Source organism: Tinamus guttatus, unplaced genomic scaffold (assembly GCF_059628265.1).
Source record: "Tinamus guttatus ecotype Peru unplaced genomic scaffold, ASM5962826v1 Tinamus_guttatus_pri_ptg000140l, whole genome shotgun sequence".
In the NCBI taxonomy this organism is placed as follows: domain Eukaryota; kingdom Metazoa; phylum Chordata; class Aves; order Tinamiformes; family Tinamidae; genus Tinamus; species Tinamus guttatus.
In genome coordinates, this window is record NW_028288674.1 from 339,735 (window position 1) to 359,080 (window position 19,346).

At 44.0% G+C, this 19,346-nt stretch overlaps 3 protein-coding genes across 3 annotated transcripts; 1 reads left to right on the forward strand and 2 right to left on the reverse strand.

The window, feature by feature from the left end:
• Window positions 1–2,441: 2,441 nt before the first annotated feature.
• On the forward strand, window positions 2,442–17,498 carry LOC104575922 (E3 ISG15--protein ligase HERC5). Its single transcript, XM_088521969.1, has 23 exons — window positions 2,442–2,535; window positions 2,621–2,765; window positions 3,171–3,247; window positions 3,352–3,573; window positions 4,357–4,448; window positions 4,978–5,108; window positions 5,842–5,990; window positions 6,774–6,850; window positions 7,165–7,250; window positions 7,986–8,048; window positions 8,573–8,675; window positions 9,103–9,286; window positions 9,594–9,772; window positions 10,862–10,960; window positions 12,129–12,239; window positions 12,315–12,437; window positions 14,074–14,214; window positions 14,307–14,467; window positions 14,722–14,788; window positions 14,950–15,032; window positions 15,933–16,116; window positions 16,522–16,621; window positions 17,240–17,498. The coding sequence occupies exons 1-23, from the start codon at window positions 2,442–2,444 to the stop codon at window positions 17,452–17,454; spliced, it is 2,886 nt and encodes a 961-aa protein (XP_088378095.1). The 3' UTR covers window positions 17,455–17,498.
• On the reverse strand, window positions 13,285–13,564 carry PIGY (phosphatidylinositol glycan anchor biosynthesis class Y). Its single transcript, XM_010223266.2, has one exon. The coding sequence runs from the start codon at window positions 13,562–13,564 to the stop codon at window positions 13,349–13,351; it is 216 nt and encodes a 71-aa protein (XP_010221568.1). The 3' UTR covers window positions 13,285–13,348.
• On the reverse strand, window positions 13,437–13,954 carry PYURF (PIGY upstream open reading frame). The gene is made up of 2 exons (XM_088521954.1): window positions 13,779–13,954; window positions 13,437–13,700 (listed from the first exon to the last, which is right to left on the reverse strand). The coding sequence occupies exons 1-2, from the start codon at window positions 13,952–13,954 to the stop codon at window positions 13,571–13,573; spliced, it is 306 nt and encodes a 101-aa protein (XP_088378080.1). The 3' UTR covers window positions 13,437–13,570.
• Window positions 17,499–19,346: the final 1,848 nt, after the last annotated feature.

The window sequence follows — 19,346 nt, forward strand, 5'->3', positions numbered from 1 at the left end:
TCATCTATATAAACATGCATGTATAGCATACACATACATGATACTTATGCACATATGCTTTATGCACACATGTACAGCATAAACAGTGTATAAGCTTAGACAAGCATTCATATGCAGATACCTGTGTCAATATATATAGAATGTATATGCATCTACACATACACACTCACCTATATATCTACATACAGATATATACTAACATACTTATATGCACATATAGCATATAAACAATACACATGTGCATATATACAGAATGTACCTGTGTACAAACATACAATCTACACATGGGTGTACACATGTATGCCCACACACACCTAAACAGTGGATACTGTCTATCCACATATATCTGTCTGTTGGTATGCAGAGATACGTTCACTCATTTGTTGGTATATGTACACATATACCTGCATATCAACAGATATTTGTGTGTGCATGTGGCAAACATGCACAAATACATATTTTTGTGTGTGTATTTTTCTATATCTGTGTATATGAACATGTATATATGCAGGTACATATATAGTATTAGCATAAATATATCTATGTATTGACCATATGTGTCATACATAAAATACACATCTATCTGCACCCACTCATGATTCCTTCTATGCAAGACACTTAAAAGCACAAATTATAGCTTTTTATATTCATCCTTATAGAAAAATCTATGTATATATAATGCATATGCAATATAGACCTGTGTGTAAATAAATCTATACACCTGTATATCTCTATTTTAAATAAAACATGGAAATATGCTCAACATTTGTATAGACATACCTATCTGTTCTATTTATACATATAGAAATCAATTTACATGATTTTGTGCACATGAAGATCTACAAATACTATACATAAATATACAGCCCACATTGTTAAATACACATTATACACACCAATATATATGAATACATATCTTTGTAATGTATGTATTCTTATGCACATGCTATATACACAGACATATATTACATACATGCACATAGTGATACATATCTAGATACACAGGTAGCTGTGAAAATATGTTGTGCAAAAATATATACACAGAACATGCATTAGCAGACACCTACATATTCTATGTGTGATACATAGAATATAAGCATTCACATATCTCTGTAAATATGTGTGTTTACCCCATATAAACTGGGCATATACACACAAACATACATACACCGATAAAGTATAGGTATTAAAGCACAGATTTCCCACCCATTCCCCCTCCTTCCAGAGGATTGTTCTCATCTCTAGGGCAGTCCTACCTGCACAGACAGGGAGAGGATCAAGCCTCACAACCCAAACAGAGAGCACAGCTTCTAAGGCAGCAGTTCTGCCATGTGGCTTTTATCCCCAGCAGACAGAGCCAACCCCCTTTCGCTGGCCAGTCACTCCACATCAGGCCCAGACACCCACCCACAGCAAATCCCAGCTGTGCAGGTGAAGGCAATAAAAGGGGGGGGGGGGGTGTCACCCACCATTGGTGACCTAATAAGGTTCTTCTCCTAAAGGCTCTTCTTTTCTTCCTTTTAAACCATCTTGTTAGGTGCTAGGGTTGGTCGATGCAACATAGCTCTGCTAGACCACTGTGCTGTTCCATAGCTAGGTAAGGGCTTTGGTGTTCCAGGGATAGGGAATATTGCAGTTTTCATAAAGAACATCATAATGAGGGAGATCCTCATAATTACATTTGCTGAAAAATAATTCATTTTGCACAATTGAGGGCCTTTGAACATAAAGGGCTCTGATGATGATAAATAAATGTAGAAAAGGGGAGGTGAAAAGTATGGGAATCATTCTCTTAGGAAACTAGAATATGTGAAGAGGTTAAAACAAAAGCATGTAACGTGAATGCTTATTTCACTGTGTAACCTCAGAGACTTGTTCTTATTATAATATAGACGGTAAAGCTGAAGGGGAGCCTCTTCAGAGATAAGAATAAAATTACATTACAAATTACACTCTAGAAACCTTTGTTACAGGTTGTTGTCGTGCTGCTGCTATAGAGATAGCAGCCTGATAGAGACTTAGGCAAATAAGAGGTTTGCAAGGGTTGTAAATGCCCCTCTGAGGGTTGTTTCGCAAGACGAAAACAGCCGGGGCAGTTTTGGGGCTGGGCCACGAAGGAGCCGCAACTGAACAGCGGGGACGCGCCCGTTTCTCTTTCCGTTTCCCAGCGGGGTTCGGGTTTCGTTTCCCGCGCGGGGCGGGCGCCGCCGCTGTCCGGGGCGGAGGGCGCCATGGCCGGCGCGCGCGCGCCGGGGCTGCTCGTGCTGCCGGGCGCTGCGCGCGGGCGGCCCGGCTGCTTCCGGCGGCAGCCCGAGGGGCTGCGCCAGGTCTGCTGCAAGTGGGGCCGCTTCGCCGCCCTCGAGAGGTCGGGGCTGCTCCTGCTCTCCGGCCCGGAAGGTAACTGCCCCCCTGGCGCTTGGAAAGCTGCCGTCCCCGGGGGTATGGAGAGCTGGGAGCTGCGGGGAGGACGTGCGGTGCCCAACGGGGCTGACAGAATCCGCTGCGTGTTCCCCTCGCGCATCGCTGCGGAGCGGGGTGCCCGGGAGAGAGCGCCCGGGGGTCTTGGGGAGGGGGCAGAGCTCCTCACGGTGCCGCTGCCTGAGAGCTGCGTCTGTGCCAGTGGGCTTGGAAAGATCTGTACCACTGAAGAGCAAGGAGGAGGTGCAGTGTCTGGACTGCGAAGCAACACACCTGCTCCTCCTCTCCGCCGACGGGAAGCTCTCGGAGCACCGGCCTAAAGCTTCGTCTAACCACTTTGAGACGAGGTGAGGAGCGTGCATATGGTATGGGTGGTAATGCCAGAGACCCTGTCCCCCTCTTCCAAAAGCAGCATCTGGGAGACTTCCTCAAAAGCACTCTTTTTTTTTTTTTTTTCCCCTCCATATAATAAGAAATGCACTGCTTTCGAGGCTAGTAGAAAGATCTGGGCTGTCAGAGATGAGCATGATGCAGGTTTCCCTTAAAGTTACTAGGGGTGTCTGGCATGTTCCAGAGGAACGCAAGTGACTTAAAAACTACTTGTGACTTGGGTGGGCTATGGGTGCATGACCCAAGCTTTCCAAACTGTGCAGCCTCCTGGTGAGGCTGTGGGGACAAGCACTGTCTACAGAAGCATCTTTCTATTCACCTAAGTCTTCTATTCACCTACGTCTTCCTCCCTAATTTTTTAGGCCGCTGACAGAACTAGGAACCCGACACATTGTCCAAATAGCCTGTGGGGACTATCACTCCATCGCGCTGTCTAGAGGTAGCCTCTTCCCTTGCTTGTCCTCCCTGGGCCCAGCCCAGCCCTGCCTCCCTGAGAGCACAGGGAGGTGAGTGCTGGAGCTCCCCTCCTGCTCCCCCGTGAAGGAGGCGAGCTCTTCGCATGGGGCCGGAACACCCACGGGCAGCTCGGAGTGGGGAGCCAACTCAGCAGCACTGGAGATCCGCAGCTCGTGGAGGGGCTGAAGGGCATCGCGCTCGCCCAGGTCGCTGCAGGAGGAGCTCACAGCCTCGCCGTGTCGGTGTCCGGTGCTGTGTACTCCTGGGGGAAGAACGACTCTGGGCAGCTGGGACTCGGACACACAGAAGGTGAGGAAGGACAGCAGCTGACACTGAGGTAGGGAGGTGTTTTTCCAGTGGGAGCTTGCTGCACAACTGTAATGCCAAGCCCCTGTGAAACAGCAGTGGTAGGAGAGAGTTGGAAGTACATCTGGATGAGTTTTTCATGTGCAAACTGTTGTGTCCTGGCTAGGAAACACGTGCAGGACAAGGGGTGTGGGGGTTATACTGGTCAGTGTAGAACTTGCCATCATTTTATGTGGCTGACATGATAACATGGACAGATAAAACTGTAAGTCTCAGAGACTCCTTTACAGTTCGATTATCTCTCAAAGCAGTCTTGCACTCTTGCACCAAGGAAATTCATTTTATGCCTCTTTGCCTTCCTTTTTTTTTTGTGTGTGTGTGTAAATGTCAGGCGAGAGATGAATTAAAATCGCCCTATAACGTCAAACCTCGAAGCCTAGCGGAGAGTTGCTTTTACCACTTAGAACTGAAATCAGTGAGAGATTGACATGCCTAAGACCTTGTGTCAGATATTTCAAAGCCAAGTATGGATGAAGGAACCTACCTTTAGGCAGCCTCACGTGCAAGTGTTTATCTAAAGTAAACTAATAAAGAAAATACTATAAATAAGACAGAAAGTTATGACACAGAGTGTATTACAGTGGAGGGTAGAAAAGGACTCAAAACCAAGTTGTGGATTGCTCTAAGAAAAGACTGAAAAGGCTCAAGTCTTTTCTAAAGCTTTATGGGGAGCAGGGAGATTCCCCCATACTCTCTTGCTTTAGCTATGTTGTATTTTGTTTCCAGGCAGGGACTGCCCATCATATATTGGAGCGTTACAACACTGGAAGACTGTGTTTATCTCGTGTGGGGCAGATCACACCGCAGTTCTCTCCAAGGTGAATTTGAATTTGAACTCAGCATCTGAGATGGCACCCTATGAGAGAAGATTTGCTGCTACAGCAGAGAAACTAGAATGGCCAGACCTGCCTCCCCTGGAATCCAAAGATGGTTTGCAAGGGTTGCTAACCGAGTTTTGGAAAACTAATCTGACTCCTGTCACCTGCACACAGATACTCTGTAGAAAAATGGTGAACAGGAATCTTGGAGTCGGAATGTGCGCTTTATATCCTCTCTGAACATCTTAGGTATTTTATAGCATTTTGGGGATTTCAGAAAATGCCAACAGTACCCAATTCAGAGTTTACTCATACACAAGTAAAATTCTTAAACAGGGAGTTATTCTTGGGAGTTCAAGCATGTGCACATGAAAGCAATGTAAGTTTAAGCTTGTGCAAAGAGAACCTTACCTGTGTTTGAATGGGAGATGCTTTGAATGTGGTGCCCATGTGGTGCGTGGTTTCTTGCTGGCTCTCCCTCCTGGTGGTGGCCATGTGCAGTGATCCTGGTGGTTTCCTCTGCTCGCAGGACGGGCTGGTGTGCACCTTTGGAGCGGGAGAGGCTGGACAACTTGGTCACAACTCCACTCGCAACGAACAAACCCCTCGCGTGGTGGCTGAGCTGTGGGGAGCAAGAGTGTCACAGGTGGCCTGTGGAAGGTGGGAAAACACCAGGAAAATGTCCCCTAAATTTAAGTCTTAGGGGATTTGGTGAACAATGGTAGGAGGAGAAGTCACCACCACGTTGTGCAAATCCCTGCATTGAGGCAGCTCACCACTGTCACAGTATCATCAGCTCTTCATGTGTTGTCCCTTCAGGCAATAACCCCTGGGAAGGCAGAATCAGCAGCCAGTGCTGAGCAGCAGGAGCATTTCCAAAACCACTAGCAGCCCTTGGCCCTTGCTCTTCCAAGAAAGGAAGGGTACACTTCCAAGAAAGGAAGGGCACAAATGACTGTCAAAAGGCTGAGCCAGGAATGTCACCGAGTTCCCATCCACTTTGACCAAATGGTGGCTATTACAAAGAACCAAAATGGAAAAACTATGTGATTCTGTTGTTGTTTTCTGGAACTGGGCCACAAAGTCTTCTGTCAATTTCTGTCACACATTGTAGGTTAGGAAATATCTCTGCTTGGAACAAAGGGAAGAGGATAGATAGAACCAGTGTAAATCACAAACAGAGAATAGTACAGAAAATTTGGGTTCATATTTTTTTTCCTGTTGTTAAATATTTTTGCAAAGAAGGATCCTAAGGATTTGTTTAAGGTCTATTTTATAGCTGGACTATGATTTTAAGGCAAGCCCCAACTACCCACTCTAAAATGTATTTGTAATTTTTGTTCTGAGTAGCTCCATGGTACTAGCTTATTCTGACCATTCTTTCTCTGAACAGTCGACACACTCTCGTCTATGTCCCCACCTTGGGCAAAGTCTACTCGTTTGGTTCAGGAGAAGAAGGACAGCTGGGAAATGAGGGCAAGTCTAATCAGCTGATACCACTTCCAATCAATTTACCTGTGGAGAACAGAAAACATAATCAAGGTAATGTCGATTGTGGACCTGTATCATTTGTATTCAGTTCTTCAAAGTCATAAAAGGCAAGTATTTTCCTGATTTACATTAAGAACGTAAACTTTTTTTTTTTTCATTTCTAATGTGGAGAATGTAGTAAGTGTGGGAGGAAAAAAAGACAAACGTACTTTAGGACCAAACTTGATCTTTCTTCCTAAGGTTGTGAGAAGGATGATTAAGAGGGTCAGTTCTGCAAATACGTGGGCACAGGTGAGGTAAAGGAAGTGGAAGGTTGCATTTCAGGTAGATCGCAAGGTGCCCTTTCTGCTTACACTGGGCAAGCTCACAAGAAACACACTTCCCTACAGATACAAAACTTGCTTCCCGTTGTTTCCAGCTTAAAAACAGAGATTTTCCTGTGGACAGAAGACCTGAGACACGTGTCTCCTAAATTGCTTACTTTCTCAGTCTGTCGAAGGAGGTCTACCACTGAGCACTTAATTTGCATTCCCTAATTTTTCCGTGACCTTAGTAGAAAACATTAGTTGTCCAATTGGATCAACCTAATCACTGACTAGTCCTTGCTATCCTTATTGGATAACAAACCAACAGCTTCCAGTGGCCTGGGTTATAAAGCTTGCTTGATGATTTCATTTGCTGCCTGATTTATTATCACAGATGGAGACCACATAATCTATTTTTTGACCAAAAGCTACAGTTTGAGGATTTTTTTTTTTGCACTTGCATTGAATTCGCTATAGACAATGACTGTTTCTTCAAATGTTCCTTTTAAAATCTGCTTATTTTTCACAGGGAACAGTACGTCCCAAAAGGAGATTAAAATTATTGCAGGAGGAAATCAAAGTATTGTCCTGCTGTTGAAGAAAAATGTATGTGTGCATATTTGATCTTGACTTACAAATTACCATTGTTTTTTGCTGATGGTAACTTGGATTTTCCATCCTTCTGTAACTGCTTCAAGCTCCCATCTCCCTCTTTGCAGATCTTCTACTTCTGTGCAGAAAATACTCATAAGCAATTAGGTATCTGTTCTACACTGTATGCATCTACAACTCATGCTGGATGACTATTAATTTGGCCATATTTAGGCTTTTGCTGAAAACTTCCTGTAATGACTAGCTTGAAAAAAAAGGTCCTGAGTGCTACACATATTCTCATCGCTATGTACATACATTTCATACAGAATTGCTATGTTAGTTTGGACGGAATTGCTACTGTGAAGGATGCATGGATTTCTGACCCTGATCCGCAGAAGTGGGGGGACACCAAGTAAGTCGGGACCCTATGTGTGTAGGTTTATTTTAACCCGATGCAGTTTTTGTTGAAAATTATTCTCCTTTGCAGACTCTGGTAGGACTTGATGTTCAAGAATTTAGCAAAGGCTGAATGTAAAATTTGCTTTTTGTTTCTTTTAAACTTGTACCAGACCTTCTTAAATGTTTTTATGCGTACAGAAAAGACATGTTGATAAGCAGCAGTTCTTCAGTATGGCCTTGCTAAGAACAGAGGTACTGACAGCCTGTCCTCTTCTTAGTGGACAGAATGGAGGTTAAGTTGGCCAGGGCTTGACAAGTTACAAGAGTGCAAGGTTTGGTCTGCAGACCAAGACTTTGTGCAAAAAGCCTAATCTGAACCATAATTCTGTGCCTGGAATGTGCAGTGTGTGCCAGCATTTGAAATGAGCAATCTCTTTAGTTACCCATTTCCCAAAGTGCAACAGGAGAGCCTCATGCTTATTGGTGAGAATTAGGAAAAGTTCCTCCTTTTGAATCTTATGTGGGAGGTTATTTTCTGTAGGCAAACCTAACTCCAGTTGCTCATTCTGAGCATTTCAAGATCCTGGCTAATTTGGCTCTGAGTGTTTCTCTGAGCACTTCTTAATATGGTTGAGTTATATTAAAAGTACTAAGAAAAACTTTGTTAGATATTTAGTGTCATGTACTGTTTTTCCTGCCAGAATAAAAAAAAAATGAACTTTTTTTTTTTTTCCCCCTTCCCTATCAGGACTGTTAGTCTGATCTTTTCATCTGAGGCCTGCATCAACGGAAGTTTCTTGGAAAAAAGATGGTATGTGCTTACTTAGACATAAAATATTTTGGCTGTGTGTGAACTATTTAGGGTTATTCTAAGCAATGCATGAAGAAGAGTTGTGTTTATATTAGTAAGAAGCAGGTCTGTACTTTCAAGGATAAAACCCAGGCTAAAAATAGTTAAGTTCCTATGCCTCTGATCCTATTGAAATTTGCTATAGACACTCATATCCTAGTAGATTATCTCATGGTGACATTGGACAGATGTCCCATTTGGGCAGTATTTCAGTACTGAAAGAATCAAAAATTTCTTCTCCCAGTGTGTCTTCCTAGGGTGGCTTGGGAAACAGCTCATTGACAGTGAACGGCAACAAGGAACAGGAAGGACAGAATATTAATCAGAACACACTGGGGATTAGGTGGAACAGCTGAAATGATGCTCGTTAGGGTCAGGGTTTAACACTTTTAAAGTGGCAATGTTAAGATGTTTTTCTAAGAAAAACAGGCATTCAAGCTTCTCACATTTAGTGGCTTTGTTTTGTTTTTTTCCATTTGTCATAGGGACAAACATTTCAGAACATCTAAAGAAGTCTCAGGTGTAAACTTGTCAGCAGTGCTACATTTTTACAGGAATATCAGCTGCAAGCCTGGGATTCTCCAAGAGGTAAGGATGTGATGCAGAAATTGTTGCTACACAAATACCACAGACCTCTGGATCTGCGTATCACTTCCCCACGTTTCAGGTAGGAACAGTCTGCATGTTGTTCCCGCTGAAGCATTTCATTTTGCTTGGACATAAAGTCATAGCGCTAGGAGTAAGTCCGTTCCCAAAAAGCTGCCAGGCCTCTTTTCCCTAGGAAGGAAGTGTTTGGAAAATTATCCTGATAACTTTTATTGACACAAATGAACGAATCAGTAACCCAAAGTCAGTAAGAAAACTGACTAATTCAGGAACTGAATTTAGAGGTAGTGCCCTAGGCTAACGCGTGAAGGAAGATTTGTGCATGAAACTGGGGAATTGTGAGCTAACTCATGGGTTATCTTGGCAAAAGACCATTCCATTTTTAATCCTTTTTTTCCCCCTTTTTAAGGTGAAACAGAAAATTATTAAGTTGCTACTATCACTGCCTTCCTCTCCCATCTCACCTGAAAACTTCAGGATCTACTTGATCTTACCTTTCCTTTTGCGGAGAGATGACGACACCTCTTACCATTGTCTTAGTCTGCTAGCAGAAGCCATCATGAAGCTCCAGGCAAAGGACCTGCAAACTCTTGGTATGCTTTGGAGTTGGTAGAGCTGGATTATTTAAATGCTCGCTCATTTGGGGCTGCAGGGGAAGAGATACTCTCATTGATGTAATGGGTCCCAGGAATTCAGCCTGGAGGTGCTTTCTGTAGACTAAGAAACATGGAGACTAGACAGCAAAAACAGTCACAAGAAAAGGTTTCCTAGTTTTTGCAGTGCAAAAGTAAATATTTTGTGTAGGTCATTTGAATAGAAAGAGGAAATGCAGCTTCATCCAGAAACTGTAGTTATTTTTGTTGCTTGTGGTAGGTAACTTAGTGGCTGTTTTCTTTACAGAATCCTTGTGGTCAAATCTAGAGCCTTGCTTCTTCGAAGAGCTGGTCAGCACCTACCAGTGGGCTTCCCGGAACAGCCTGTTTCAATACATCATGGAAGTGATGTGTTTCCAAAGGAACCTCTCTGATCTGCGCTGCCACAAAAGAGCAAATCTGAGACTATTACAGCTTCTTTTCCAGGTGAGAAAGGGGTTGGATTCTGAAGTAGGACTTTTTTTCTCAGAATTCTGACTTTCCTTCTCGCAAGGGAACAGGGGTCCTTGTTGTTTGACACTGCTTCAGGTATCTCCTTGACCTTACACTAGTGTAGCTGTGAAGCTCCTTGCTTGCTACAGGGAGCACTTCTGCCTACCCCACCTTGACTTGTGCCATAGGGGCTGACCCGCTATGGAAGTGAGGAGCTGACGCGCGCTGCAGCCCCATGGGAGATGCTCGGGGGTGTGCAGGAGGTTGTGTGGCTGCAGAGCAGGCCCATTACCCTTCGTGCAGGTGCAATCTCTCGCCCTACCAGCTGCCCACAGTGTCTTGAAGATAAGCCTGTGTGTCTTGCACATGATGGTTGTGACACCCATATTGCAAGATGTTTTAAGGGTCTGGTATCTGGGGAGTTGTTTGGGATGACAGCATTAGAACATGTTTGTTGCTGCAGATGACTCAGGGGGAGGTGGGGAAGGACAGCTATATGCTGAGTACCATTTTGTTCCTGATGAGATTTTTCAAAATTTAGGAGTCAAGAGCTCAAACCTGTATGTGGTGTTAATCAGAGGGAATCATAAAATTCTGTTGAAAACTTAATCTCCTTGACAGAGAATGCAGGTTTGGGCACATAAATTTAGACTCCTGAATCAGTATTTATTTAGTGGATAAACAAGTAGAAGTGCAGCAGGCCTAGTCTTCTAAGGGATAACATCACTTGGATCCCAGCATCTTTCCTGTCCCTGAAAAATCAGACCTTTGTCAGGCACTGAATATTGGAGTTATGGCAGAAATTTCAGAGCTTCTTGCAGCACAAAAGAGGCTCTAAGTAAAACATACCTCCCTGATGGAGTCCTGCTGATGGGCCTCCCTGTAAATGAACATCACTTGCCAGAGAGTTGACTCAAGGTTTTCTCCCTTCTCCTTGTTGAGTGCTGTGCTGCTTGGAGTATTTCTGTACTTCCACTTCTGTGCAGGGCCTCAGAGCCCTCTTAGTCCTCAGTCCTGCCCTGTTGTACACTGCAAGATGCACTGCTTGTTAGATCTGCCAACTCGCCTTTTTATATCGCACAGGTGAACTCCAGGGCTGGTTTTGGAATGGCCCAAAACAACTTTTACATACCTGAAGTGAAAACTCTTATCGAAATTAATTACTGTGAGGATGTGAAAAAAGTAAGTATGAAATCTTTCCACTGGTACAATGCCATTTCTGCTTTGTTTAAATGAACCAATAAATGTGGCAGCCTGTATTAATAGGCCAACAATGCTCAGACAATGCATTTACTCCAGTCCTCTAACTATATATCATGCAAAGACGTATAATCCCACTGGGGCTTATTTCAGCAGCCACAGTAATTCCTGTCCTTTGAACGTCTGCTTCTGAGTGCTGCAGCAGTCCCCCAACTTCTCAAACAGCACTAGCTGCTTTCAATTGGTGATGAGTGTGAAATAGCAGGAAGGGTGTGTGTGAGGGGGAGGTTCCTATAGTTTTCCTTACCCTAAGTTTAAAGCAGTCCATTTAACAGAACTGCTGGAGGTTTCTTAAAACTTCTGCGAAGCAACCCTGTTGAGTATTCAACTCATTCACAACTAAGAAAAAAGCAGTGGTAATAAAGTCAGTCGTGTGGTACACTACTCTCTGGAGGAATGAGAACTAGCTATCAAATACTATCAGAGTCACAAGAAACAGTAGGAAAAGGAAACCTGCAGGTTCCTCAGACAAATAATGCACTTTTCTGGCAAGTTGACTGGAACTTGCAGGACAAGTAACAAGTTCACTTGTTGATCTGCTTCTTTATACCAATTAACCAGAGAAGTTGGTTTGAGTAACAATACGGAAACATAATCAAAATAGGACATTATTTGAAGCTGTTGCCTTCTCACACAAAAAAATTAACATTTTGATTCAATTTGCTATGCATCAATATGATAAATGTTTTCAGTGTTAAAACTAAAAAAAAAACAAAAATTCTAGTGAATAATATATTATAACCTGGGGATGTTTTTGCTATGTATTTTGGTTTAGTTGTAGTATGGATGATGCTATTAAAAATGGATGTTTTATTTCTGGGTGCTGCAGCACAAGCACCTGCCTGCACAAAAATAAACACCTCCCAGGAATTCAGATGCCTCCCTAGCAGGGTTCCCCCTCACAGAAATGCCTAGAAAAGGCTTTTAGGAAGCATGCCTCTGCAGTATGCTGTTCATGTAAACAACAAGGGTATGTCTCAGAGACACAAGAGCTTGCTGAGGTCCGGACTGGCAGTGCAGTCTGCACATACATGTCGTGAACAACTGTTTTGCAAGAAAAATCATCACTTTTTTTTTCTTGTTTTTTCAGGTAGCTCTATGGAAGCTGACCAAATACCCATGCATCTTTGACATGCAAGATAAGATTGCAGTTCATAATTTAGAATACAACGCTCTGCGCACGCGCTCCTCATTTAATGTTGTAAGTGTGGCTTTTTTTTTCTAAGAATTTAAGAGATAAATACGCAATTTTTAACACACTTCTCTGATTCTTCAGGTAAACCCTGTAGCGGTAAAACACACAGTATGGGCTTTTGTGGTTAGAAGACAATACCTTCTGCATGACATATGGTACAACTTAAAAAATGCACTACCTGAGAACTTCACAAGGATCCTACAAGTAAGTAATCAAACTGTTATTTTGTTAGTGCTGACTATCTTACTGCAGAGCTGTCTGTTTTTCAGTGTTGCTGAATTTTTTAAGAAAGATGTACTGTGTTCAGTGAGCATATGAAGAAAAAAAAAGCTCTCCCTGAAAATATCATTAAAAAGAATGTTCCATTTGGGGCATAAAATAATTCTGGAGCGCAAGAGGTTATGCTCTTATTCCAGATTGACATCAAGCTTGGTGTGCCTAAGTTTGGCACCCATATAAATGGCATTTTTATTTGCTGTTGAGGTGCTCTGGGGTGATGTGGGTGGTGTAAGTGGATGTCAGGCTGGTTCCTGCTACATGCCCTGTCAAGACTCCAGGCTAGCTGGCTCCAAGGGAAAAAGGTTGCTGGCCAAGGAGTCAGGGTTAGAGGCCTATGAAAAATGAAATGCAAAGCAGCTGTTGGATGTACACATTCGAGTGTGATCCAAATGAACTTGATTTAACTTGCACTTTGTTATGAGACATCAACTTTGTTTATTACGTATACTTCCAGTAGGGAATCAAATGCATTTCACTCACACCAGTTGAAGGCCCAGAAACAAACCCTGTACTGGTAATAGATATGGGTTCACATCACGCCAGGTTGTGATCGCTTGCTGTTCAAAACGAACTAGAAGAGTTGTTTCAGTGAGAGCACAGTCCTTTCCAGCAACCACCACTACCACCTAGAAGATTTTCAGTAGCACACTCACCCACACAATACTTGGACCTGTTAGACAGAATTAATGCTCTGGATGTGTCTGGGTGTTCGTTAGATAGTGGGCTTGCTAGGCAGGACATCACATGCGCTTGCGGGTACCCTGCGGCGATGACAACCACCTCCGGGGACTGCAGGGCCAGCTGAGGTTATAGGTGTCGCTTTGGGGAAGCGGGTGCTAGTTGTGCCTGAAAAGCTTGATGCCCATCCAGGTCCAGAGGTGGAAGAAAATGTAGACAGGGATGGTGACGGGCAGGAGGAGGCTGTAGAAGCAGAGGCTGCTCGTGCTGGTGCAGCCCCGCGGGAAGCTCTCGTCAGTGCTGGCCGAGTATAGGAGGCCGGCAAGGGCAAGCAGGGGCACCAGCACGCTGAGCGTGGGCAGCCAGGGCGCCATGGGCCCTCAGTGCTTCTCAGCCGGCCGCGCAGGGATCTTCCTGGCCGCCTCCGGCAGCATGGTAGGGATGCCGTCCACCACGGGGTACGCGATGCCCAGCTCCTCGTTCACGAGCTCCTGCGTGGCCGCCTCGTACCTAGGAGATGGGGCAGAGCCAGGGCGTTAGGGTGGCACTGGGGCTGGGCGCCAGGCCTGCCGCACTGCCCGAGCTCACCTCAGCGGCCGCTTGGAGAGAGGACACACCAGGAAGGGCAGCGCGGGCGGCTCCGGCGGCGGCGGCGCTGCTCCCGGCCCCGGTCCGGGTGCTCCCAGCCCCCCCGCACCGCCGCCTGCCGCCCGCCGTTCCCGCCGCAGCAGCGCCGCTGCCGCAAGCCGCCCGCTGCGCAACATGGCGGCCCCCGCGGCGACTTCCGGTGCGCCCGCCCGAGCGGCTCGGGCTCCGCGGCGGCGCGCGCCGAGGTTCCGCGGCGCAGCGGGCCTGCCCCGCTCACGGTGAGGGGCGCCCGCAGGTGACGTTCGCCGGGGAGCCCGGCATTGACCAGGGGGGCCTCTCCAAGGAGCTCTTCAGCGCCGCCGCCAGAGCCCTCTGCCAGCCCCACGACGGACCCTTCGTCCACTTGGACTCCCAGCTCATCTGGTTCCCCCGGCAGGTAAGGGCGGTCCCTGCCCCTTCACTTCCTCCCTTGACTTGCTTTTAGCCTTCTTCTTGTTCTCGTTGATGATTTTTTTTTTCTTTAACCAGTCTCCCAGCGATACCTTCTTCCTGGTGGGGACGCTGCTGGGCATGGCGCTGTGCAATGCATGCACAGTGCCCTTGCCCTTCCCCAGAGCACTCTACAAGAAGCTGCTGCGCCAGCCGCCCACGCTGGATGACCTGAAGGAGCTGCTGCCCACAGAGGGCAGGTACGGCCGTCACTGTCATCATCCTCACCGCCACTGGGCACGGTTATCCCGGTGGGCAGGGAGGGCATCATGGCAGCGGTGAGATGTAAGGTCAGTCAATGCAGAGCCAGAGGTGAAGGCGCTGTGTGACTGCGAGCAGCCCATATACGTACGCATTTAAACGTTCCTTTCGCAGGGGGATTTGAGTACGCATTGAGTGGTGTTTGAAGTCTGTTTCTTCTCTGCTTTTTTTTCCTTCCTCCTTATTTTGAAAGGAATCTTCAGAAGATTTTAGATGAGGAACACGATGATGCCATCAAGGGCCTCAACATGTACTTCATGGTGAGCCATCAGCAAGCCGTGCAGACGTGCTGTGTGTTTGCGTAGGCAAGTCAGGATCTGCACGGAAACCACACTGCTGCTCTCAGCTCGTGCGGTGAGAGGGCTGTGTCTGCCCCTGACGGATACAGCTCAGCTTGCAATGTTTTGATTTACTTGTGTAGACAACGGAAGAAGAAGGAGATTCCACAGTTGATGTTCAACTTAAAGAAAATGGTGCCAACATTGCTGTCACAAAGCATAACCGGTAGGTTTTGTTTCTCTTACCCTGCCACAAACATATCCAAACATCATCCCTTAATCTCTCCTCAAAGCTTTTTGGAAGTGTTTGGCATTCTATTACCGGGGAGGGGTATGTTTCTGTCTGTTAGCTTTGAGCTGCAAGAATTTAGGATTCCCGAGGTTTTCTTACTTGTCTCACATGTTGGCAAGTTGTGCACCTGCAGAGCATTTGCATGGTGAGTGATACTCGTAGCAAGTGCTGAGCATCAGCACTGTGCTGCCTGCATGGGCTCTATCTTGCATATAACAGCAGAATCTGTTGGTAAGACATTGTGTCAGCGTTTACCTCAGCACAGGAGCACAGAGGAAAATTCTGTGCCTAGAGTTAGGCACGTGATCTGATGACCCATACGGACCCACGAAGGGACTGTTGAGGGAGCTCAAAGCACACCGGTTACACTGCGCTGCTTCTATAGAGTTACACTGTCAGCAAATGACTCCCCATCATGAACAGAGAAGAGTGAAATTCCGCCAGTGAGCAGCTGCGTGAAGAATTGTTTTGATTGCAGGACAATTCTTTGGCTTTAAAAATGAGTTTCTCCGAATTTACACCTTTGGTTTGTCTGCTGGGTTTTGTCATAGTAGTGAAATGATGAATAAAAATATATAGGAGAGCTCATATGAAGTATGAGGAGTATTGCCAAAATGAATCAACCTGGCCAGCCTTGTCTTTTATTTGCAGTGGTCCTAACAGCTTAATTCAGTGAATGAATAATTGCACGTGATGACTGCTGTAGGCAATGTAAGCAGGTCCTATGTGGAACATATGGCCTTGGTGATACCCAGGGAATAAAAGTTCTGTATATTTTTTTCTTTTAAAAGCATCAGTCTTACACTGCTTGTTTGAATCAAAATATCTTTGCAGGAAGGAATTTGTTGACCTGTATGTGAATTACGTGTTCAATGAATCAGTTCAGAAGCCCTTTGAGGACTTCAAGAGAGGGTTTTCAAGAGGCTGCCCAACTAAAAAGTGGAGGATGTTTCTGCCTGGGGAGCTCCAGACTGTTCTCGAGGGACACGTGAACTGTGACTGGCATAGGCTGGAAAAGGTATTAGATACAAGCAGAGTGCATCTCTGCTCGCTCTGCTGAGCGTAAACTCCTTCTGTCCTGTTCTTTTGTGGATTGCATATGTTATAAACACCAAAACAGGAGCTTGAGGGACTTTTTTTTTTTCTTTACTCCACTTGTCATTGTTTTGAATCTATTTCTTATCTATACCAGCTACATGAGAAAAAAGGGGAATACAAATCAAATAATAGTTCAAAGATTGTCATACAAATCTTTGTGGGGGGGGTGAGGAGAGAGGGGAACAACCAATCAAACGAGCAGATTCCAAAGGTTAAGGGGATTTGAATATCTATGAAGAGGATTATAAAATACATTGGGTAAATTGTTGTTGCTCTAAATGAAAAAGGATTACCTGGTGAGTTTTATTTCTATTCCCTTCAACAGAATGTAAAGTACATAAATTACCAGAAGTCAGATCAAGCCATCAAGAATTTTTGGAATGTGTTTCACAGACTCTCAGAAGAAAAAAAGAAAATGTTTCTTGGTAATGTATCAGACACTCTAAACTAGTCCTTTCTCTCCCCCAAAACACACATTATAGATGCTTACATGTGAAAAATACTGTTGTTCCAAGTAGCTCTTAGCCATATCAAAATTTTCTAGTGAAAGCCAGGGAGAACTGACCCAGGGCATATGCACAGACTCAGTTCTGACCTCTCTTGAGACTTCTGTCAAAGCACCTGACACACCCATGAACTTTGTGATTATTTTATCACTTACTTGTCTGGATATCAGTTGTAGGTCAGAGGCCTGAGACCTACCTGATGCATATGAACGCAAGCAGTTTAGCCTTTTCAAAGGACTGCAGAATTCAGCAAATCGTTTTTTAAATGCAGAAGGTCAAACGTAGCCTAGCTTTTCTTATCCTCGATGTCTCTACAAGTAAAACAGCTTTATGAATCACACAACACTCTATTATATTCAAATATAAATTCAAAAAATATAAATAATTAGTTTATGGAAATAACCATACTTTTACAGCAATTTTCTTTCCAGATTTTCATTCTCTAATATTGTTATCTTGTTTTTCTTCGGTTATTGCTTTCTTTTTCTGTTTTTATGGTTTTTTTAATCTATTAATTACCTTTTTTTCCTCCCTCAGCCTTTTTGTCAGGATCTGATCGAATCCCTGCAACTGGCCTGGAATATTTTGAATTTTATATTGAAGATCCTAAAATTAAAGATCCAGATATATGCTATCCTTTTACCAATACTTGCAGTCTCATTTTGTCACTCCCCAGATACAGCTCTAGAGCAATACTCCAGGAAAGGCTCCTCTCTGCCATATTGCATTGTGAGAAATTTGGCTTACAATAACTTTTGGTGGGGAGTGCTTTAAAACTTTCAAAAACAAGCAAATAGAAAATGAAATTTCAGAAAATTCAGTCTTTGTCTCACCTTTAATAGTTTTTTTAGTACTTCTAATGTTGTGGTTTCTCCTCATACCCTCCTTTATTTTTACTAAACTTTTTAGACATTTGCGTGCATTCCTGAGGATATATATTTACTATAGAAATGAGCGTACATCAGATTTCTGATTTTTAGATGATTCAAGTTAGGCAAGAAGCAACTTAGTAAACAGATATGTTTACACATATGTCCATCCTCTCTGTACTATATGATATAGCAAGAGGAAGGCAAAGTTTTCATCCATATTAATGATGGATTTTCTTAGGGAGCACTTACTTCTAAGGAGACCTGTTTTTGAAAACTGTGAATTGACTGAACCATCATCACTCATCTGTATATTGCCTTTGATTTACCTGAGAGAAGTTCTCATGATGAAGATTTGAGTGTTCCTTGACTTGGTGAAATGCCTTATTTTTAAAGTATTAATAGACCTCAAATTATTTAAGCTGATAGTGCTGTGGAATTTGTCATGTTTGCTTTCTACTCTCTATGTAGATGGTTTGCAATAAAATAAAATATTATGCCTGCAAAACCAGGTAGCGCCTACACGCAGCCTCGTGAACATGACCGGAACAGTGCCCATCCTTCCAGCATATTTATAATGTACAATAGTCTAAACACTACAGATGTATATTTTTTCCTGCATATTTTATGTTTTAAAAGTAACTTAAATGAGAAACAACAATAATGATATTCTAGCAATCTTTTCATTTCTTCACTATGTTAAATGTGTCAGTGGACACACATATTTAAAGAATGAATTTACTAAGCATGTTGTCAAATGCTATGTTGAATTAAATGATGATGGATTACATTTCTAGATCCGTGATTATCTTCTTCCTTTGTTAAGCAACTGCCTATGTATGTACTGTCTGTTTTCTGTTCTCATAGAGTTGATACAGGGAAGATATTCACAGAGGAGTCAAGTGTATTTCAGAGATGCATTGCCTAAGTCAAACAATGTCTGTGGGGTTTAGTGCAAAATATGCTTTACCTCAGTGTAAAAATGTAGCATAAGAAGACAGCATTTTACAGCTCCTGTTCTGTCTTTACGTTGTGTGCTCTGAATCTTATGCATCATCCTTCCCAGGATGGCTGCATTTTAATGGTAAATGAAATCTTACAGCTAAGCCATGGAAGACAGATACCCTCACTACAACCCTGCCTGTTATCACCTGGGAAATTACGCTGTAGTCTTTTGCTTTGGTCACTGGTTTACTGGTGCAGGAGGTACCACAGCACTGTCATTATTTTAAAGCATTTGTTGTGACGGTGTAAGAAAAAGTTGTAGGCTGGAAGAGCATCATTCAAAGAAGGTGCAAGAAATGTATGTGGCCTGTAGAAAAAAATATGTGTTTGTTTCTTCTTTTAAATGTCACTTTTTAGGGAAGAGTGCCAAGGGTATCACACAGAACATGCCTGTAACAGCACCAGCAGCCTCTCCCCATTTCCCATTTCCACTGTCATGGCTTGTCTCGCTTCAGAGTATGGACGAGTGCCTCCTAACCTGCCTCTGCTTCCCTCAAGGAAAGGGCCGGTGGCTGAGGCCAGGCTTGGTAAGAGAAACCAGCAGCCAGGCTGTGGAAAGGCTTAGCAGCCATGGCCTCTTAGATGTCTCAAGGACACAACACAGCATTTCATTAAAAAATCCTGTGGTGTGGATGATATCCTCCAAGTTCAGGCCCGCATGGCATGCTCAAGAAAACCAAGATCTTTGCTCTAATAAATAAAATACGAATGCTGGGCAAATGAAAGCTGACTAAATGCTATGGAGATGATGCTATTTGTGTTGTGTTTTA

Excerpts from the sequence above, each read along its gene's own strand:
- PYURF (XM_088521954.1), bottom strand. The coding sequence starts at position 13,954 with ATGTTGCGCAGCGGGCGGCTTGCGGCAGCGGCGCTGCTGCGGCGGGAA. Across the intron at positions 13,701-13,778 it reads CTCTCCAAGCGGCCGCTGAG|GTACGAGGCGGCCACGCAGG; the intron begins GTGAGCTCGGGC and ends CCCATCTCCTAG.
- PIGY (XM_010223266.2), bottom strand. The coding sequence starts at position 13,564 with ATGGCGCCCTGGCTGCCCACGCTCAGCGTGCTGGTGCCCCTGCTTGCC.
- LOC104575922 (XM_088521969.1), top strand. The coding sequence starts at position 2,442 with ATGGAGAGCTGGGAGCTGCGGGGAGGACGTGCGGTGCCCAACGGGGCT. Across the intron at positions 5,109-5,841 it reads TCACAGGTGGCCTGTGGAAG|TCGACACACTCTCGTCTATG; the intron begins GTGGGAAAACAC and ends TTCTCTGAACAG. Across the intron at positions 14,468-14,721 it reads CTGCTGCCCACAGAGGGCAG|GAATCTTCAGAAGATTTTAG; the intron begins GTACGGCCGTCA and ends TTATTTTGAAAG.